This window comes from Cupressus sempervirens, chromosome 5 (assembly GCF_028749045.1).
Source record: "Cupressus sempervirens isolate cs-2001-9-10 chromosome 5, ASM2874904v1, whole genome shotgun sequence".
Taxonomy (NCBI): domain Eukaryota; kingdom Viridiplantae; phylum Streptophyta; class Pinopsida; order Cupressales; family Cupressaceae; genus Cupressus; species Cupressus sempervirens.
Genome location: NC_143122.1, coordinates 158,697,817 through 158,721,703, shown reverse-complemented (window position 1 = coordinate 158,721,703; position 23,887 = coordinate 158,697,817). Strand labels below are relative to the sequence as shown.

At 37.2% G+C, this 23,887-nt stretch overlaps 1 protein-coding gene across 2 annotated transcripts in view; it reads right to left on the bottom strand.

Moving 5' to 3' along the window:
- Positions 1-23,887, bottom strand: part of LOC149554920 (beta-galactosidase 5-like) — a 183,798-nt gene that overhangs the window by 49,304 nt on the left and 110,607 nt on the right. For both annotated transcript variants that reach the window (XM_089828922.1, XM_089828923.1), the window contains exon 16: positions 3,985-4,086. In XM_089828922.1, the coding sequence (XP_089685048.1) occupies positions 3,985-4,086 (102 nt within the window). The remainder of the gene's footprint in view (positions 1-3,984; positions 4,087-23,887) is intronic.

The window sequence follows — 23,887 nt, the reverse complement described above, 5'->3', positions numbered from 1 at the left end:
TTTGACTACTAAGTATGATTAAGCCCTGAGATGTATTGAATCGAAGGGAAAACCAAAAGCAAGAGTTTGAAGGAAAAAAAAAGACTAAACCCAACTAAACAAGCACTCAAAAACGCAGAAAGGACTTTAAAGGCTTCAAAAATCAAATATAGGCTATATAAAATTAAAAACGAAAAAGGACTTGATGAAAGCCTTGAGTAAAAGGATTCATTATGCAAATTAGAGTCAATTGGTTGATCAATGTTGGTCAATTAAACAATGAATTGTCTCAAAGAAATGCGAAACTAAGTTGAAAATGTTTTGTACTATTATCTCCATTTTGTAGGATAACACCCCTTTTGTGCTCATTTTGTAGGACATTAATAAATTTATCTTTATCTTTATCATATATATAGTGAAACAAGTAATGTTGTTGTAATAGAATTCTCATGGACAAGCACCTATCTTGATTCTAGGCTCTTTGTATTGCACATTGCCTTCACCTTGGATTGGAAAGCTTTGGCGAAATCCCTTGGATAGATAGATAGATAAAATTTTAACGTCCGCGAGGCTAAAAATAGCCTATGGATAAAAGCAATGTTAGGAATTAGTGTTCACATGTGTTAAAATTAGTACCATAAGGGTAATAAATAATAAGTTGTTGGGAAACAACTTAATACTCTACTAGTGTAGTCAATTAGAATATATTGTGCAGTATGTTATAAGAAAAGTGACTTTTAATAGTAAAACACGTAGCTATTCTAGGTTTGAAAGTATTTGGTTATACATGATTGTATTACAAGTTGTCCGAGAAAAGGAGTGGCTATAAGATGTCATACTAGTTCTCCTATAATTTACGAGATAATACTCCTATAAATATGCATTGAACGGATGGGAGAAGAGAAATTGAAGCAAGTATCGTTCTTGTTTTAAATTTTTGTACTTTTGTTTTTCTCGGGCCATATTTCTTATATGATATCAGAGCATTAATCATTTTCATGCCTGTGAAAATCCATCAAGCCTATATCACTTAAGATTGAATGCCAATAGATAAATGAAGAATATTATTTGAACCAAGCTGATGCATAGATGAGTTAATCTACAGCACTCATCTCTGGGTTACATCATTAGACCAACATCAGAGAAGCACTGGCACTATCTACATTCACTTACTGAGATTGCAAATTGTGCATATCTCTTGCAAACGGTAAAAATCAGGAGATTATGGAAATCAAGTCACCTTCAGTGACATCCTTAATGTTCGATAGCACCGATCAGTGGTCAGCAATCGATTTCATATCATTGGCTACCATTCTTCATAACAGTGAGTTTATAAACAGATTGGGTACCTGGACAGATCGCATAAACAACTGTAGTTATCATTTCTGGCAACACATACATTCTCAGTCTTTTGAACTCAGGCGACAATCTCCTAGATATTTGGCAACTCAGCAACGACAGCTCGGCATGTGCATTACTTGGAGTTAGAAGTAACACCGCAGTAACTTCAGATCGAACACATATTAATTAGCACAGAACTTCAGATCGAACACATATTAATTAGCACAGAGATTGTATGTGATACAAGTTTATTTCAGTACTTTATCTGTGCATCACAACACAGATACCATCATAAAAGGACTCATCAACTTCTATTTGTTTTTAATCTGTCTACATGGGAGGGTGCTGATCTGATATTTCTGCTTATTACTGCTTATTGGTGTACTTTTGGTGCCTATACTGTTTTGGTACATATCAAAGATTTGTGCAAAACAAGATTAATGTCAAGGTGTATCTTTTGTTTATAATATGGTTCATTTCATGAGTCATTTGTCATAAAAAAGAAAGGTGTCAGTGCTTGAATTGTAATTGGACGCATACTCGATTGTACAAAATGTCCATCTTATGCCGGGGGGGGGGGGTTATGAAAATGAGTCTCAAAATTGCATTTACTTAGTCACAAACTCATTGAAGAATGGAGGCACAGGAGGTTGGAAATTTAGTGACCACTTGTCAGTCACTAGTGGAGGGGTGCAAAATATTATGTTGGATACTTATGCCTACGTCTTAGAGAGGTTTTGACTCTTGACAACTCTATCTTGAGTCACAGAGTCCTCTAACAAGACTGTACCTCCTTGTCATCAAATTGGTGATTCATTTAATAAGTGGTTTTGAGAAATTACCCTGGGATGGGAAGTGTACACTTGCTTAAGCTTGTTATACCTTGGACATTAAAGCCATCAATATGGGGATATCTAATAATAGGGCTAGGAGAACCCTTAAATGAGTCGGGTGGTGACATTGACTGCACAAAGAACGTGTTTGTGCTTATCAAAAAACCCTGCCAAGGTGGTACCATGCTACAGGTATTATATGTCAATCACAATAATTATTTTAGGCCCACAAAGAGGATAATCTGAATTTGATCTGTAATCAGGCATGTATGGATGTTTTGTAATCCTGCATGTTGGCCAGTTCTAATGGAATCTATGTTCTTGCGAATGTTTGTTGTTGCATTCTCTCTACTCTGTGTTGTTGTATCCATTGTGTGAATCTTGTTGCACGACCTGGACTGTTCCCATTGAGGACCTTCCTGTCGTGGTTGTATCAGTTGTGAAGGTCACCTAGTAGACAAAGATATTCTTAGGATGACTGGCTATGGCCGTTGCAGGTTCTGCAGCAAATGCTGGATGGCAAAAAAAGGAAACCATCTTTGTGTGCCCCTCAGAAGGGTTGGGCTACTTCCATTAAAAGTTGTACTAGTGCCAATTAGTCATGATTGAAAGATCCATGGTGGGTTGGTAAATGCCCCTGATGATACTCCTTCACCCATGATGAACATAAGCTAAGGAGAAATTGAAAAGGGACATGTGTAGGTTTTTTTCTTGTCAGTTATTTTTGTTATTTTAATTCTCTATATCCTATAATGTTTTACTTCCTTAAAAAATTAAAAGAATTAGTTAAATTCAGTTCCATGTGAAATGCAGTTAGTAACTACTTCTGGATAGTTATTTATAACTCACTTTTCGTGTCAGAGGACAATTAAGTTAGTTATTTCAGTTTTATTTCCATTCTCTTTCCTCGCAAGTAAATTTTGTTTTTCATAATTTATTGTGTTAGTTTGGTTTTTGTTACGTATAAAGTCAATTGATATTAATCTTATTTAGATAAGCCTTGAAAGTTTCAACCGAACCAATCTCGGCATTGTCAATAAAGATAACCCAGCACTACTTTCATCAAAGGAATTTTTAACCATGTCGCACAAATCAATATGAAAGCAACCAAAAACCTTACCTGAAATTGAAATGATTTCAGACTGCGTTTTAGTGGCAGCCACTAAAACAAATCCTCAACTATACGCAGCCAATGGAAAACTTATTTAAACCAATGTTGAATCACACAAATTGCAATATGAGTTATTTAATTGCATTTGAGGTGACCAAAAAAAATCTTCCAAATCAACATAATAAGTGACAACATTAAAGATTTTAGTAACCTGCTTTAATTGCGTTTGAGGTGAGCTCACAGATCTTCCAGATCAAAATACTACGCAAAAATCTCAAAGACTTTAAGTCTTTTCTTGCATCCATTCCATTCCATAATATGTGAACCTCGTGAGAGAGGAAAAACACTAGGGGATGATGCGTGAAATAATATGCGGGATTAATTTTTTGAGATAAAAAGTGGGCAGGTTGGAATCATTTTGCATTCAACATTAATCATAGCATTTTTGGAAGTTCCACAGCTGAAGGAATGAATGAGAAAGGTAGACTCAAAATTCAATATTAAAGCAATGAGTTACTATTCAAAGATAGAGTGATGTAAGCTGCACTAAATATGATGGGCATCAGAGAAGAGGAAAAAATTGGAATCCTGTAAAATATTTAAGTCACAACTAAAAACTATAGAATTTATTACACTAATCTACATGGTTGCAATGTCTTTTTGTCCTAAAAGAAGAGCAAACATAATGCCCATACACTCATTTAATCCAAAAGAAATTACCTTATACCATATCAAGGGCTGGTTAGAAATTGGTGATGTCCAATTTGTCATATGTGAATCATCATTAGAATAGATATTTAACCTTTCTCCAACTAAACCAATCTGCATAACAAAAAATCAAAAAGAACAATTAAAATAAAGAATGAAGAATAAATGACCACATTGTCTCAAGATTTAGACACAATAGTATATACGCTAAAAGTTATTCTTTGGAAAGCATGTCCACTAAGAGTACACTTTTCTTTTAGTTTCTATTCACCATGTGCTAGATGCATTATACAATAATAAAAACAAGTATTTAAGTAGAAATAAAAAGGAAAAAATCAAGAGATGGTGCACATTAATAATTGAACTTTTTATAAATGCATTTCCAATGAGCATAGATTGACAAACGATTACCAAATGGTTGAACATAGATTGACAAATGCACATTAATCGCACATGTGGTTGCCATGGAGAGGATTGTCAAATCAGATTCGAATTGAGAGCACTCCAAGAATGATATCCGAGTATGCAGAAGAAAATGAAATCTTATTTGTCAAGACTGCTTTGGGCCTATGCAAGTCGAGGAATCAATAAGTTTTGATGTTTCATGCCTCAAGCAATGAGAAAGGGAAAAAATTGTTAAAGACTGAAGATTCCACCAAAATATTTATTGAGGATGATCAAGGCTCCTCATCTGACTAAGGAGATGTTTGAAAATTTTAAGAACTTCATATTGAGGAACAAGAGACAAGGCTTAGAGTAGGGAAATCAAATCCACTACAAGATTTATTAGTGCCTAACTAGGGTAGAATTCACAATGCATTCCATTTAGAATTGTCTTGTGCTATGTGCAACATTGTGTTGTAGCAATTAGAGAAAAAGATCCCAAGAGTGTTGAACTAAGATGAGCTGCAAGGAACTCGATAATTTGAAGCAAAGGGATATGCCTTTGCTTTTGAACGAAGTGCAAATGAACAAAATGGGTGCAGAAAGAAGCCGAAATCAAGTATTATCAAAATGTTATGGGGAAAAGATCGAAAGAAGGTCAAACTCATCAAAATTAAATCAAAACGAACCTCAAGGATATTATCAAGTGTGGACTTTGGCATTCGATGGTTCCAATACTAAAGTAGGATCAAGAGTGGGATATGTGTTGATGAATCTAGTAGAAGCATATATGGAAACACATAGATTGCAGTTTCCTTTTACAAATAACAAGGCCAATATGATGCTCTAATTCTAGGCTTGTTATGCACCAACAGGAAGTGAGTGAAAATAATTCATGTGTTAGGGGACTTACACTCGGTAATTTCCCAAATCCGACAGAAGTATACATGCCATGACAAGAGATCTAAAAGATATAGAAACAAAGTATACATAAATAGATTGCATAAGTCTCTTCATCTTTCACACGGAGGTCTCTTTGAGTCCCAAAAATAAGACCCTTCATATTTCCACATATACAACACTTCACATTCCATACACATGCCTCTTCACATGACGTATGACAAGTCTTTTTACATAATATTAACTTAAATATAATAAAAAAAATCTCTTTCAGCTGAAGATGTCCATAACAGTCATAACAAACAAATTTCTCTCTCGTAAAATTGGAGATAAAGATCTCTATTGCTGCTACAAACTTCAACATTTAACATTCCACGTTTTGCACAAAAAGCCCTAAAGCAAGCTTCTTGGGTTCAAACGCATGTGATTGCATACATTTTAGAGCATGTAGAAGACATAAAAATCACCACTTTGGACTTGAGAAGGAAAGAACAACATATAATTGAAGAGAACATGATTATACTTGTGTGGGTGTGAATTTGTATAATAATAACTTTTCCAATTAAAATTTTTTATCCAAACAATAAACTTCAAATACTGGAATAAGCAATTATGCATGTGAACACAATGATACAATGTTTAACGTGAAAACCCAATGCAGGAGAAAACCATCGTGAATCATTGCTTTATATTCAAAACTTGTTCTTTTACAATGTTTTGTAGGCTCCAACCTACTAGAAGCTTCAACCCCTATGTTTATGAGCACCGACACACTGGAAGCTTCAACTCCCACACTTTGCAAGCAACGACCTATTAGGAGCACCAACCCCCAATGTTGTCTTCATGAGCACCAACCCACTACACACAAACTTGTTTTTCCACCTTGATAGTGTTGCTTACTCCAACTAATGATGGACACTTTAGCACAACTCTTTCTCTTGTGGTCTATATGAATTTGCAGTCAGCCTTTACTTAAAGATACTTATTTTTCTTTATTTTCAGCACATACTCTAGCACATATGTATATTAAATCAGCTTTTCAATCTGATAATATATTTTCTTTTTACCCCTCTTATACTCTTTTATTTCTAGCTTCTCATTTATTTCCACACTCTCCTTTATTTATTTTTCTCTAACTATCTCTTATATATCTCACTGCTGCAATCTGCTTACCTTCTTATTCTTCACTCATTCATTTTCTTGTTCTTCCATAAACTTCTATGTTCTGCTTTCTTCTACTCACATATATTTCATTCTCACCTTTTAAATACTAATGAATGTGTCCCTTCATTAAATTAATCCGTTCTTGTTTTATTAATCGTGCCTTCTCTTATATGTCAATTTGCCTTTTTTTATAGATAAACGACCTAAGCCTTAATATATCATAAAGCACCTAGATACTTCTGGATATACATCTTTTAGTCCCAAGTTACATTTTTCCTCCATCCTTCTAGGTTGTTCCTCATCCTTCCCTTCTTCTTCTGCCTCTGGATAGGATCTATATATAATTTAAGCACTACATCTTGCACTTATAAGGATAAAGCTTTCAAAAGTCACAAAACATGAATACAGAAAGGTCATAGGAACGAAATGTAAAGCAATAAAAGCATTTTCTGAAACAAAATAAAATATACCTTTAAATCATCAGAAAATACATCTAATAGAACAAAGTAGTTATTCCTCAACTAAGAAAACATATCTTAATCAGCGCAATTATCAGTTTGTTACACTGAAGGGTGTTTTGTCGGCTTAGTTACATAAAAATACAGTGGTAATAAGCCTATGTTACCCTATTGGTATAAAATGGGGGTAAAGAGGCTCATCATCATTCAGAATGTCCATCAAGTCCATACTGCAAGATTCCACAGCCTTCAAATTCACCTCAAACTCATTTTTCTAGGCCCCAACACCATCTTCCATAGTGGATCTATCTATCCACTCATATTGTCTTAGGATGTGAGATGTAAGTAGTGGATAAAAGCTAAAGAAAGACCCCTAAATCTTCCCTGGGACAATGAGATGAAAACTATGGTTGAAATTTTAAAAAATCTAAGTCATCCCCTAATTTCAATGTAGTCCCTATATTTAAATTTCAACTTCTTATGTTTGACCTTCTATACCTATATTAGCTAATTCATCCGCTCTTTGATTACCCTCCCAATATATATGATTGATCGTGATCTTCTCAAAGATCTGACATAGTAAGAGGGCTCTAGATAAAATTGAATCTAGTCTCCAATTAAAGAGGGATCCTTCCCTTATAGCATTTATTATAATTGCAGAATCTCCTCTCTCTATATTCTTGCAACCAAGAGTTTTACACAGTTCTAGTCCTTGAACTAAAGTCGTTATTTCTGCCCAATTATTAGTTTATATTCCTATATATCTTGCTAACTTTTCCATCTCCATGCCTTCTAAGTTATGGATACTACAACCAATGCCTGTTCTTCTTAGATTCCCTCTTAAGGCTCCATCAAAATTGAGTTTAAACCAACCCTCCTTTGGTGGTTTCCATGGCACATCTCTCATTTGCTTTTTGTTTCCCCCCTATTCCTATAAAGGGGGGTAATTTTAGACCTATCCACTTGCCTCTAATTCTCTCAACCCAATGAGACATTATAGCCTCCTTTTGTTTATTCAATATGCGATTGTTGGTAAGTTCAATGACAAAAGTCTCAATTTTAATTAAAAGTTGTTTTCTATTCATCTTCTTATCCTGAAAAATTCTTCGGTTACATTCCTTCGATAATTCCTGCAGGGCTATGGAAGGTGTAGATATCCATAAAGAGCTATAAATACTATCATTTCAAAGGAAGGGCCAAGCATGCAACACACCCATTATAGTTCTTGGAAATGTTGATAACCAACCCAATTGTGAATAGAGCCATTTCTAGCATTGACTTCAATAAGGGCAATGCAAAAAAAGGATGTCAATGGAATCCCATTTTCTCCAATCTTTCTAAGGTAAAGACCTTCATATTTAAAACTAACCAAGTGAAAAATCTTGCCTTAGACAAACAAGCTTTATTCCAACATAATGTTATAGGGAAGGAGTTCTTTGTACTCATCTAGAGAGAATTGAGAAATTCATCTCTCATTTGAGTTGTATTCCTTTCTCTTGCTTTCATCTCACATCAATTTTTCTGTACCAAAATTGAAAGTTACTTTCCAATTTGATAAAGTTCATTTTAGATCTTCTGCTTCCTTAGGTGGGAGGTTCATGTCCTTCAAATTCTTCCATTTCCAACCTTTTCCTTCTTCTTTAAAAGTTGCATAATCTATAACTCTTTTTCCCCATCTAGCTTCAAGTGTCAACCTTAATTGGGCTAATTTACCATCCTTTTCCAAAGCACCATATCCTCCCCAAGAGTCTTCCTAGAAGAGAGCTCCTTCCTCCATCCCCAAGTTCCATGTTAGTCTATCCTAGATGGAGGATCTACAATCCATCATGAAGTTTCAAATTCTTGATCCTCTAGCTCCCTAAATATGTTAATCAAATCAGTATTACTCAAATATTTCTTTATTAGGATCTTTGTCCACTTAAGATTTGGATTCCTATACATTCTCCATAGAAGTTTAGCTCCTAAAGCTTTACCTTGTATTTTAATGTCTTTGATCCCTACACCTCTCTCATCTTTTAGTTTGCATACCTTGTCCCAAGCTAACAAGAAATTTTCTTTTCTTTTCCCTAATTCCATGCTAAAAGAAAGTCCTAAGGAGTCTATTAATTTCTTCCATATTTTTTCTGGGGAGATCAATACAAGATAATTAATAAATAGGTTGTGCTAAAAGGACAAATTGTATCATAGTTGCTCTACCTACAAAATAGAACCCTTTTCCTTTCCAAGAATCCAATTTTCTTTTGATCTTTGTTGTTATTTGATCCCATAATTTTGTCGAACATGCCCCTTTGTCTAAAGGGAGTCCCGGGTATTTACAAGGTAAACTTCCTCTTTTGAAATTCAAAATTTGGCATATCTGTTGCTCCACATTAGGATGGGTATTAAAGAAGAAGATTTCTGAATTCTCGGGATTAATTTCTTGACCCGATGCACTAGTATATTGATTTAATATTGTTTTATATGATTTTGCCTCCTCTATGGTACTTTGTCCATGTTGTCGGTGAAATCTATAGTGTAGCCGATAGGTAGAATAGTAGCCGAAGGGGCGCATAACGCTTGAGTCACCCTTTCCCTTCGGGAAGGTATATGTACATCGTTTGAAATGGACTTGGAATCATTGTATTTGGATTGTAAGCATTGAGTGCATATTGCATATACGAATAAAGGATCTGTTCTATGTTGTATCGTGCTATATACTATATGCGTTAAGTTTCTTTACCCTGTATGGTAAACATTTGGCACCGTTGCTAGACGAATTTGGAACAAAGGAATGTTATGAAGATTAATGTCGAATTTTCTTAACAAGGATAGGAATAAGGTAAAAGAAAAGGATGAAATACGTACAACACAAGAAGTTTTGATTTTAGTATAGCAAGCAGAGTGCAGATAGAAGCTCAACAAATTGCCGACGGACATCGAGGGGGTAAAGGGGCACAGACAAAGTGAGTGCACTCACCTAGTAGGCCGAGGAGTACTGAGGAATTGTTGGAGGAGACTCAATGGCGATTGAATTTGGTGGAAGAAACAAGGGAGGAGATCATTAACCTGTATACGCCGAGCGTAGAGCAATCGAACGGAAGGGAAGCAACTTGCACGGCTCGAAGTGCCAAGGGAGCACGAGCGTGGAGTGAACTCTTCATTCCTGATACACTCAACGAAAGGATATAGGAAGAGAATCAAACAACTTCGCTTGAGGAAGATCTTTTCTTACCAAGTAACGTGATTGTTGGAAGTAGGACGATTGTCCGAAGCAGCGTGGTTGTACAGAACAGCGCAGGTGTGCAGAATAGCGCAGGTGTGTAGAACAACACAGGTACCCAGAATAGTGTGGGTTTTGAATAGCGCGGGTGCTCAGAACAGTGCGGGTGCTCAATACGTACCTCAAAATCAGAAGAAAGTAGTAATGGCAGGTCCTAAAGAAAAATTACCGAAATTTAATGGTGATGGTACAGCAGATCCAATCAGACATTGCAAGATGTGCGAAACCATATGGACAGAAAATGGAATGACGAACGAGGACGATTAGGTCAGACAGTTCCCAGCAACCCTACGGGGTGTAGCAATTGATTGGTTTTTAGATGCAGACCTTTAGAAACTAACTACATGGGCAAATGTTAGAAAAGAGTTCATAGAAGAGTTCCGATTGCTACGAGACGATAATGAAATAGTAGCGGAGCTATATAACACCAAGCAAGGAAAGAATGAAACAATTCGGGCCTATGCCAGATGGCTAAAAGAGCTGGTTGGGAAGATGGAAAGTCAACCAACGGACGAATTGAAAAAACGATGGTTTGTGGAGGGGCTGTGACCAGCGCTAAAAAAGAAGATGAAGAATTTACCACCCACGTCGTACGCCAACGCATATAATCGTGCGATGGATCTAGAAGAAGAGCAGAAGACAAGTAAGAAGAAAAAGCATAAGTCATCAAATTCAGACGATTCATCCTCTAAAAGTAGCAGTAGTGACGAGGAATCGAACAAGAAGGTTAGAGCATTACAAAAAGATATGCTTCGAATGATCAAAGAATTTAAGAATTTGAAAAAGAATCCGAATACAGTGAAGGGAAAATTGTGGTGCACAGACTGTAAAGAGGATGGCCATACAAAGGGCTCATGCCCGAAGAAACAATTTTGTGACATCTGCCAGGTTGCGAGACATTCCCTAAAGGAGTGCCCGTTTAACATGAAATCAAAAGGACACCAGCAGGTGTTGATAACGCAGGAAGTGTCCACCGGAAACAACACAAACAACAATGCAACTTTCAGAGGATACCACAACAATAATAGACGTAGAAGGGGTGGCAATAACAACAACAGTAACAATGGAGGCCGGAGTCGAATACAGTACGACGCGAGTGGATGGCCGATGATTCAGTGTCATGTGTGCAACCTCTAGGGCCACTTTGCTAGACACTGTACTACAAAGGAGACGCCGCAGCTACTATGTAGATGGTGTGGTCCAGGGAACCACAAAGATTTAAAATGCCCAAAGCAAGGCATAAATCTATTAAGCATTGAAACATATGATGAGAAAGCCCTAGCGGTCACATGGGAGCAAGCGAAGAAAGCAAAATACCCAGATGCAGAAGAAGAGAAGGAGAGGTTACAAAAAGCACGAACAAAGATAGAAAGGCAGATGAAAATAGGGAAATCACAAGTCAAAGACACAGTCAGAACTTCAAAAAGGAACTTGGCAGAACAAAATATGATGAAGTAGATAATGCAAGCAGAAGTTCCTATTAAATTAAATGACCTTTTTCTCACGATGCCACACTTGTGAACGGCTATTATGAATATAACGTCGCCCCCAAGAGTGATGGAGGAAATAGTAAGGGATAGTAATGGAGCAACGGCAGCAGACCCGATGCTATTGGCACTTACGACAGGAAGGCATCCAACAATAGTGGAGATCGGCATTTTGGGCACTGTGCTGGCAGATACAATTGTAGATGGAGGATCGGGTGTGAACGTGCTACCGGAAGATATTTAGAAAAAGCCAGGACAACCCACACTGTGGCCACCTACTTTCCAGTTACTCACGACAGATCAGCATGGGATAAAACCGTTGGGAACTTTGATGGCACAGCCGGTAACGATCGGGACACAACCATTTCTATTAGATTTTGTGGTCATCCCACTAAAGAGAAGAGGGTACGACGCCATCCTTAGATGGGGGTGGTTGGTGCAAGCAAAGGTAAAACATAATTGGAAATGAAACACCCTATCCATGGAGCATGGACGCAGAAGATTCATAATTGATTTGCATACACAAATGGTAGGGGAAGACGCAGCATCGTTAGACTCAGAAGGCGAAGGTGAGAGTGATGTCGAAGAAAAAAAGAGGATGGAACCAGATGAAGAAGGGGTGTTGAGATTAGGAGGGTCGACTAATGACGACCTAGATTCGGTGAACGGACTGCCACACTGACAGATGGAAGATTACAAACTCTTTCCGAGCTGCAATATGTTGGGTGTCGAGGAAGAAAAAGAAGACAATGAGTTTCCAAAGGAGTATAGTGAACTGAAAGAGGGAGAAGTGCAAGTGGATGAAACACCGGCCCATACGTTCAATGAACATAAACCGATGCAGTATGAAGAGCCTATGGTGAAAACAATGAACTTGGGTGATGAGGAAAATCCAAAAAGCATTCTTGTAAGAGATGATTGAAACCCAATTTTGAAGGCAACAGCGTTCAAAATATTTATGGAGTACAAGGATGTTTTTGCTTGGACGTATAAAGACTTAAAAGGAGTGCCACCGGAGCTATGTGCCCATCGGATACCATTGATCGAAGGTGCAATACGACCTAGATTCGATGAACGGACTGCTACACTGGCAGATGGAAGATTACAAACTCTTTCCGAGCTGCAATATGTTGGGTGTCGAGGAAAAAAAAGAAGGCAATGAGTTTCCAAAGGAGTATAGTGAACTGAAAGAGGGAGAAGCGCAAGTGGATAAAACACCGGCCCATACGTTCAATGAAGATAAACCGATGAAGTATGAAGAGCCTATGGTGAAAACAATGAACTTGGGTGATGAGGAAAATCCAAAAAGCATTCTTGTAAGAGATGATTGGAACCCAATTTTGAAGGTAATAACGTTCAAAATATTTATAGAGTACAAGGATGTTTTTGCTTGGACATATAAAGACTTAAAAGGAGTGCCACCGGAGCTATGTGTCGAGGAAGAAAAAGAAGGCAATGAGTTTCCAAAGGAGTATAGTGAACTGAAAGAGGGAGAAGCGCAAGTGGATGAAACACCGGCCCATACGTTCAATGAAGATAAACCGATGAAGTATGAAGAGCCTATGGTGAAAACAATGAACTTGGGTGATGAGGAAAATCCAAAAAGCATTCTTGTAAGAGATGATTGGAACCCAGTTTTGAAGGCAACAACGTTCAAAATATTTATGGAGTACAAGGATGTTTTTGTTTGGACATATAAAGACTTAAAAGGAGTGCCACTGGAGCTATGTGTCCATCGGATACCATTGATCGAAGGTGCAGTAGAAAAACGGTCGTACTGAATGAATAAAAACTATGTGGCAAGGGTCACGGAAGAAATTGATAGGATGCTAGAGGCAGGAATCATTTTTAGAGTGCAAACGAGTGAGTGGATATCACCGATCATGATATCTCTGAAAAAGAACATAACGCAAATAAGAATATGTGTAGACTTTTGATGTCTAAACGCAGTAACAATTAAAGACCCGTTCCAGATACCATTTACGGATAGCATCTTGGAGGAAGTAGCGAGGCATGAGATTTATTCATTCATGGACGGATTCCCGGGGTACAATCAAATATCCATTGCTAAGAAAGACAAATTAAAAACAACATTCATTGTGGAAGATGGAGTATATGCATACAATAGGATGTCGTTCGGATTGTGCAATGCCCTAGCAACATTTCAAAGGATTATCTTACATGTATTTGATAAAATGTTTGTTGGAAGTTTTAAAGCATTTCTAGATGACTGGTCAATCTTTAGCGAAGAGGAGAAACACATAACGGCACTCGGAGAATGCATGGAGAGGTGCAAACAAGCAAGATTGGTGTTGACCCCAAAGAAGTGCAGGTTCATGGTGCCACAGGGAAAGCTGCTTAGACACATAGTTTGTAACTTAGTAGGGTTGAATACGTATCCGGACAAGGTCTGCGTAATCTTGGAGATGCCACCCTCGATGGATGTATCAAAAGTGAAGTGATTTTTAGGGCACATCGGTTATTACCAAACAATTATTAAGAACTTTGCAAAAGTTTCATACCCACTGGATAAACTCACCTACAAGGGTGAACCTTACAAATGGGAAGCCGAACAGAATGAAGCTTTCGACGGATTAAAAAGAAGATTGGCTACGGCACTGATTCTAGCCTATCCGAATTGGGACAGAGAATTTCATGTTCATGTAGATGCATCGAATTATGCCATTGGAGCAACATTGTCGCAAACAGGTGACCACGGATTGGACCATCCAGTGTATTTTGCAAGTAGATTGTTATCGAAGGCAGAGAAAAACTATAGTATGACGGAGCGAGAGGCATTAGGGATGGTGTATGTAGTGCAAAAGTTTAGACACTACTTGTTGGCGACACCATTCGTATTCTACATAGATCATTAGGCATTGCTATACTTGGTGAATAAGCCGATTATTCAAGGAAGAATAAGTCGATGGTTGCTATTATTATAGGAGTTCACATTTAAGATCGTGGTGTAGCCAAGGAAAAGTCATGTAAGTGCAGATCATCTGTCAAGAATAAAGTTGGGGGAGTCACCAGAGGGAGTTAATGATGATTTTCCAAATGCGCAACTATTTCATGTTATAGTACTACCATCTTGGTATGCATGTATTGGAGAATATCTATTGACGGGACAGTTTCCGAGCGAGATGCCACCAAATGAGAGAAGGAAATTGGTGCTGAGGAGCCGAACGTTCCAATTAATCAACAGGCTATTATACAAAATGGGAGCTGATCAAATTCTAAGGCGATGCGTCTTAGAGGAGGAAATTCCAAAGGTACTAAAGGAAGCGCATGAAGGACCGGTAAGAGGACACATGGGGACAGACACAACTGTGCGGATGATACTTCTAGCAGGACTATGGTGGCCAACCATATACAACAATCCCAGGGAGTGGGTCGTTGCATGTGACACATGTCAACGAGCCGGGAAACCATTAAAGAGGGACTTCAAGCCTCTGAATCCCTCGCATGCACAGGAACTCTTTGAAAGATGGGGATTGGACTTCGTCGTACCTCTAAATGTGAGCAAAACCAGAAGGTGCCAATACATTGTGGTAGCGACGGAGTACCTGACTAAGTGGGTAGAGGCATGCGCACTACCAGATAACTCGGCAGTAAGCACAGCGAGATTCATTTATGAGCAAATCATTACCAGGTACGGAATTCCATTGCAGTTGACAAGTGACCAGTGAGGACACTTTGTTAATCATGTCATCTAATTGCTCACAACGGAATTTAAAATCTATCATTCATTGTCAAGCCCATACTATCCGAGAGCCAACGAACAAGCTGAAGCAACAAACAAGATCCTGGTCGGAGTGATTTATAAATCCTATGCAGTTGAAGGAGAAGATTGGGAAGAGAAGTTACCATCAGCCTTATGGGCGTACTGTACTTCATATCAAGTAACTACCGGACAAGCTCCGTTCCAGCTGATGTACAGGCATGAAGCAGTGGTATTGATAGAATTCATGGTACCGAGTTTGAGGATAACAATCGAGAACAAGCTGGGTGACATGAAAAGCTTAAGGGAAAGATTGTACAACTTGAACAAACTTGATGAGCGACGGCTGCAAGCACAATGGGCCATCAAAGTTACACAAAACAAAGGGAAGGCATGGCATGATAAGCACTTAAAATTAAACAAGTTTCAATCGGGCTAGTTAGTGTTGAAGTATAATGGACGGACCAAAATCAGACCTGAAAAGTTCAAAGTTAAATGGGTAGGACCGTACAAGATACGGGAAGTTGGCGATAACAAGGCAATCAAGTTATGGACACTAGACGGGAAGGAAGTACCAGACGCAGTGGACGGGTCAAAGTTGAAGATATATCATGAAAGAAATGTCCCCCCACCTGTTGGTTATCAAAATCATTGGTTAGAGACCTACGAGCCTTGCCTACTCGATGTTGGGTATCTAACTGATTTTGGCCAACTTAATAGGATTAATCTAATCGATTCAAATCCTCCACGCTTTTGGCTCCGCCAGACCGAGGCCTGTTCACCCAAATCCTGGATAGCAAACACTCGGGTCCAAGATGATTTACAGTGGATTATAACATAAAAACAAACTACTCAACTAGCAAGTGTTCCAGGAAACTTTCTGGATTGCGATTAATAACTATTATTCTTCAAACTTTGATTACTTTATTAAGAATATATGCTGCTGAAAGGAAAAAAGATTTAAAATGAATTATTAAATGAAATCAGATCCTTAAAGAAAGAAGTTAAAGAAATGCCAGCATTTGATTTAAAATTTATAAGAAATTTATGATCAGTGCCAAATTCTAAGTGGGTAATAGAGTCAAACATATATTTCTTACATACAACTTTATGATATTGGTGATATTATATTTGTTGATAATTCAATTATTATGATGCCACAAATTGTTACACTTTCGCGTATTCAGATTAGTCTATCATGCTTTAACCCTTATGTGGACAGAATAGATACAAATAATGGAAAAGATTATATCTTGCACTATTTGTATTCATCAAATCTAAGTAGCAATGAACAATTTAATGTACTTATCGAAATAGTAAATTATAAACAAATGATCAACAAAATCACAAAGGACGAATTATATATATTTCAACTCTAAAACAAAATAAAGGCCTTGCAGAATATATTGTTGGAAAATTGGTACTGAAGACACTCAGATTTCCAATGCTCTATTCAATACCGCTTTGATCCATACAATGTCTAGAATTAATACACAAAAATCTAAATCTCTTTTGCTTAGTTCAGATCTCCAACTCCTCCTTTAGAAGGAGAAAACTTCAATGGTATCAATGCTAAAAAAGAGTGCCAAATTTTAATGAGATCAGTCGAATGTTAGTCTGTTTGAATTTTACATCATATATTTATAGAGAGTGAGAGGGCATTGGTTATCCAACTAAGCCTTGCACCTTTTCATAACAAAAACTAACCGATGTTTAGATTTTTAATATGATAGTAGCAACAGGCGATTAATTACTCCTCCAAAATCTTTCTTTATTGGCAAGTGCTTATATACTTTTAAAAGGTGAATTTGACTACATATAATCGAAGATGCACTTTATTGTAAACCTGTGGCACTTGTCTTTAATCGCATATCCTCTATCATCTGTGTTCTTTGTGTCCATCTGAAGCTTACTGGCACTGAAGGCAATCATGAATCCTTTTCCTTTTCCATTCTATATTCCCTCCATACGTAGTCATCAGAATCTCCTCTCAACAACGATTGGTAGCCTTCCAGCGATTCATCCCGCTATGCAATCTTCAGTCCTGCACCAAAATATTCACTAAATTATAAATTATGATTAATAATAAAGATTCTTTGTTTCAGTGGTTTTGTGAAAGACAGGCACTAAAATTTCCATTGTCGTGGATGAAAGGCAACACAAGAATCACGCCAAAAGACCAAAATCTCCTAGAAGACCAGGGTTCGAAACTCGTTGACAACGCCTCAACATTCAAATGATATGGATATGACTTGTCATTATGTTAAGGTTTGATCGAGATTGACTATCTCTGTCATCTTTTCCAAACATACATTGTTTTGTCGTTGGCTGTCTGTAATTGAATATTGCTTCATTTGTTTTCATTTGTCGTAAAAATCCAACTCTTGCCTCAAACACATACCAGCAATTTTCTCCATTAAATATTATTTACATCCGCTGTCATGGTTGGTATATAGGCTGACATGAATTCATAATATCTTATATTCTTTGTTCCTGGACAAAAAGAAAACATTGGTCTTTACACCTTTCTTGTTTTAATTTATATCGCTGCATAGTTAAAACTCCATTGTCACCATCTTGACCAATCTTTCAGCACCCGGTTTTCCTTTCCATCTCTGCCGCATAATAAATGTTTTGATGGTCGCTATACAAATAAAGATACTATTGCTGTTGTTATTTATTTATGGAGTCACTTTGTCTATTTCACAATGTCTTCATTGTATGCATTTATTTCTTAGTATCACGACATGAATCTGGGCTTTGATGTGAATAACAATATGCAAAGAACAGAATGAAACTTGTTAGGAATGATGGTATTTTGATCTGTTCGAATATAGGTTGCAAGAGACACAGACTGCCATATATCTCCATGGTTGCAGTATAGTTGACTTGCTAATTTAAAACTGAGTATATTGCTTTAGAAAATCTCCTTCCTCACATGACTAAGCCAAGGTTTACAGTATTAATTTCTGTATGTGTTATTGCTATCTGATGCAAACCCTCAGAGTATTCTTTACTGATGAATCTAACTGTTTGCTCTGATTCATGAATTCTCTATAGGCCTTTTGGTGCCTCTATAAACTTCTGTGTATTCCATCAGGGATTCAGTTGCTGTAAAAATCCTGAATACTCATCAATATGCTGCTGCTGCTGTATGCCAATGACACTCACTCTGACATAAAACATGTCAAACTTTGTCTTTGAAAATAAATAGCATACTTGATTGCAGAAGCCTCCTCAGTCTAATAGTTTGCAAAGACTCTCCACAATATGGACATTTAAAATAAAGATCTCAAACTTGGTCAATGATGACGGGCTACTTTATAAATCCTTGACATCAATCATGATTCCATTCCAATCTTCACTAGTGAAGGCAGAAATTTAAAGTTCCATCACCACCGACGAACAACTGAGAGAAAAAAATGACTGTAAATAATGTATATATGTAAAATAAGTAAATGTAGATAAAATATAAAGTGAACATAATTCTTGATGTGCGGGTATAATAATAAAAGACAGTAATAAAGTAATAAATGAAGAACGAGATTATTATGGAGTAGTCAATCAAGGGACTGTACGACGTGAAGAAGGAAATCAGAACCGTACGGCCATTGGAGGAGGGAGACTTGACCGTACAGCCTGGGGGATCGTGTAAGAATAGACACTATACGACCATGGATGGAGGAAAATAAAAGGAAGTAAGGACAAGATTATTCAAAGAATATGGAAACAATAATCAAAACAATTATTAAGAGGATTATTGGAATAAGAATTTAAAGACTGTACAGCCATTTAGGACGAAACAGAGATCAATTATAAGGCAAACTAATGACCATACAGCTGTACAAAGAGAAACTAAAAGGCACTCAAATGGAAAAATAAACGTATGGCATGTATGGACATGCTAAAGGATAAAGAGAAGACCGTACGGTAATAGTAGAACACCAACTGTACCACCAACGACTATAAAAGGTGAGACATCAGCTTGGCATTGCATTGTACAGCTTCAGACAAGCTAAGAGCACAGGAGAAACATTGCGGGGCATTGGAAAGCGTACGGCTGACCTGAAGAAAAAACCGTACGGATGAGGGAGGAGAAATTCAGTAGGAAAATCACACCGTATGGTCCGTACGGAAGTAGCAGGGAGGGGTCTTTGCCAGTGACCAGTAAAAAAGATGTACAGCAGCAGGAAGCAAGAAAGCCACCGTATGGAACATGAGAAGAGGGTGACGTACGACACTGATGGCATAACCTGAGCAAGACAGAGAGAGCCAAACCCAGAAGCTGAGTGCTTACTTGAGTACGCAATTCCGCCGTACTCCAACACCTCAGGTGACGTACTTGCCGACACCCATGCGAGAAGCAGTTCTGGAGCAAAACCCATTGCAAACACAGGAGGTTGGGCAGACACAGGTTGAGGGACTACCACATAGTGTTGTAGAGCATATGGTGAAAGCAATGGAGAGGGCTATGGGTGTGCAACAGGAACATCCAGTAGCGCAAGAGGTAGGGATGAGAGAGGCATTTCTTGCTGATGAAGCAGCTCTAGCGACTCGGGCTCGCCAGGTGTTAGCTTCTGTAGTGACTCAGGCGTTGGACTCTGTATAGTGTCATCAACAAAAAATTGGTAGGTTGTCGGATCCAGCTCACTAGTGATCCTTATTACTCTAATAGTCTTCTCATACCTAGCATTGTTTATTGATCTTCCTAACGCTTCTACCATTAAGATGAAAAGAAAAGGGGATATTGAATCCCCTTGTCGAAGTCCCCAACTAATTCCAAAAAAGCCTTTAATTAATCAATTTACCAATATTACTTAGGGGAGGATATGCATTTAAAGATCAAATCCACCCATTGTTTTGTGATCCCAAAGGCTTCAAGACATTTCCTTAGAAAGCCCCAATCCATTCTATAATATGATTTTTTAATATCTAGCTTAATTAGCTTAATTAACATACAACTCTGTTGTTTTAAACGGTATGAATGGCCTCTTCGGCAATAATTACTCCATCGAAGATAGATCTTCCCATGTTAATTTGCGTTATTAAAGTGCAATAAGGCTTTTATTTTGCTGACTTGTCTTGATTAATGCAGCATTTTTAATTCTTGCCCAGCGATAACTTTGAACTATATTATAGACACCACTTATTTTAATATTTTTATTGGGTTGCATCAAACCTTGCACATTTATTGATAAATACAATCACTGACCGGTGTCATAAGTTTCCACGATGCATCTATATCACTTATTCAACACTCTGCTTGCACGTGTGATCGCTGACTTTGAATGATGGTGTCATTGAGGCAAATTAAGAGTCACGGAATTCTTGAATTAACATGTTTCCAAACTCCACTGGCTCCTTTGATTTGTCGTGTACAAACAATTTTTGTTGTATATGTGTTTGGCGTAAATCTTCTTCCCATTACCTCCAGCTTTTGTTTTTCCTTTTTGCGGTTTACACAGTAGTTGTCTCTCGTTGTTTATAAACTGACCGGAATAATCTTCCATCCATCATTGTTGACTATGTATATGCTTATCAGGTTGTATAGATTTTTCTTTATACAGTCACATAGCCTCCCATAATTGTCATTCTTTTGTTTTGTATATTTTTCATTGTTTTAGCTTATTACACTACAATAATTACTTGCCAATGTCACTGTCTTAGGAGGTTGATCACATAGTCCCTAATATCATCATATATCTCTTATCATGCTGATATGGTGCCTGAAGAAGACATATGCACATGTACAAAGATAGAGTCTCAACTTCAACTAAAAAAAGAAATAGCCTCTTCTCACTTCCTAGTCTATTGCTTATCTAGCTACCTTCCTCTTTCTTCTATTGCTCTGGAATACACCAAACCGCTTTTCTTTTCAAGGAGTGACATGGCATGTATATTTCTTTTCTTCTTATAAACCATTGTGTATAAAACATAAAGTAGTCACTGGAGCTACTAGTGCTATGTAGTCATCTGCTGCCATTCTGGAGATTTCTTTTCATACTTGTCATAATGTTGTCTTTTATGTCTTATGTTCACTCTTCTCTATAATATGTGATCTACAATATAATCTCTTTCTTATTATACCATTTAGATTGACTGGTTTTGGATTGCTAAGTGTTGATAGACAAGTCTTTCTAGTTTAATCAATGTCTTGATTATCTTCCTCTTACCAGTAGTTCTCTCTTCTGAAATAGCTTGCATACTAATGGTGCCTCTCATCTTGACTGCTCAACTTGTAAATGCTACTAAGTCATTACCGAGTACCAACCCTTTTACTCATTTTCCTTTATCAACCTTATTTTCATACAGTAGACATTGATGGTGTTTACTCTAAGAATTTGTCCATCTTTAAAACACTTTGACATCAATGACTAAACTTTTTCAACAATATCTAGCTTTGACATCAATGACAATATTCCCATCAATAATGACTTTGAAATGTGTTTTATAATACTCGTTACATGTCTAAGAAGCCCTAACAGGCTTTGAAGTACCCTTCACATGTGATTACGTGTATTGGAAAATATGTAAAGGGCTTTAAAAACACCACCTTTAGTCATAATGGGTAGTTCGAGCCCATTAAGATGTTATAAAAAAAATAGCTCAAAATGAGCAGATTTTAAAATGCAAGAATCCTAGGGCAAAAAAAAAATACAACCAAGAAAATTCAAGAAAAGACTCAAAGGTTGCCAAAAATCAAGTGCTTGCAATTAGACAAGAAAAACTTGTTCTAGCAGGCAATATGATGATAAGTTTGATGGAAACCATCAAAAATGATATTCTAAAGACATGAAATTTAAAGCAATTCAAGGGATAACAAATTGCCTTTATAATACATCATTTAGAACACCTAAACTTAGAGGAAACGCCTACAAATTCATGAGAAAATTGAATTTTGTGATGTCAGAATTGATGATGACATGTAGTTTGCTGATTGCATGTTGCACTATAGGGTTAGTCTAAACCTCACTTTGAGCATAGTTCAATTATAGATGTTAATTTGACTTGTGCCAATATTGGGCATTTATATGGATTATTTACAATATGAAAATCTTTCACCAGCTTGAAAGATTGCACTTTTTCTATAGCATTGTGTCTCTGGTTAACTAGAAAGTAGTTACATAAGGAGTTCATTTATCTAAACATTATCCATTGTTATCATTGTGCTTAGGTGTTAGAACTAGGGTACATTTCCCTAATCCCTTATCCTGTTTAGTTTTTGTTTGTAGGTTGAGTCATTTAGTATTCTAGTTTCAGTTGCTTTAAGAGAAGTAAACTAATTGTAATGGGCACCCCTAGATGTCCCAAAAAACTAAACCAATTTGCTGAAAGGAATTTTGTCAAACAGTTTGCATTCAACCTCTTATTTCTCCACTTAACGTTTTAAACCCCTTATAACTCCGAAAATCAAACGTTTATTTGTTTGTTGTGTTTTGTGCATGGAATTGGTATCATACAACATAAACAAGAAAGAAACTACAATAATATGCACAGTGCAAATGAACTGCTGCTAATAAAATGTTATTTTCAGAATTCATAAAACCAAATACATGGCAGATTTATCAACTCACTAATTACTTCAGCAGTACTGACATAATACTCCAGCCCATGCTTTCGAACTTGCTGCTACAGTGCTTTGTCCTTCAATCAGTCCACTACCTTCGTAATATCATTCCCTCAAAGCGGCATAAGCGTTGGAAAAGTAGTGAAGAAGATATGAGCAAAATACCAAATCTACCTGTAGCTGAAAATGCAACTAAATTGCCTGATAATGACGCTAATAACAAAGAATTCCAAAGGCCAAACCCAAGGGAATGACGTCTAGAATGTTACAAGAGAGGATAGACGTCCTCAAATGCAAAGAACAGAGCTGCAACTCACACACCAATTTCTTCTCATATTCAACCTGGCTAATGAAGCCACAAATGCTTCCTTTTATTCTATTTCCAAGGGTCCGCTCAACTCATATGGGCAATGTGGGATAAAAGATGTGTAGTATATAAAACATATATTAAAATACCCTTTATGTCTCCCTTGGGTACATATCCCCATAAAATAAATATTAAAGTAACACTTTAATATTTTACAATTAAATTAGACGTTACTTTAATAAAACTTCAGACATTAAAATGTATTAGCAATCGGACTCTGAATAATGCGAGTGATAGCTTATCGAAAAGCTCTCACCAAGGAGTATCAAATCCAATCACCAAAATTGACCTGCACTATGTCCTGCTAACTTACTAAAAATAGTATGCCTGAAACTAAGTAAATCAACTTCGTTTTGGCCCAAACTAGAAATGACTAGGCCAAAACACTCTAGGATCCCATTAAACCCTTCGTTAGCCCTCGCGACCATGTAGAACAAGGCTAACACACACACACTTGGCCAACTGCTAAAATGGGGACATTACAGTCCGCCCCCCTTGAAATTGCTTGTCCTCAAGCAATCTCAATCCAGCCTGCTGAATAACCTGCTCACTCTCCCATGTAGAATCTTCCTCCAGCAGGTCTCTCCATCTGACCAAATACTCCTTCA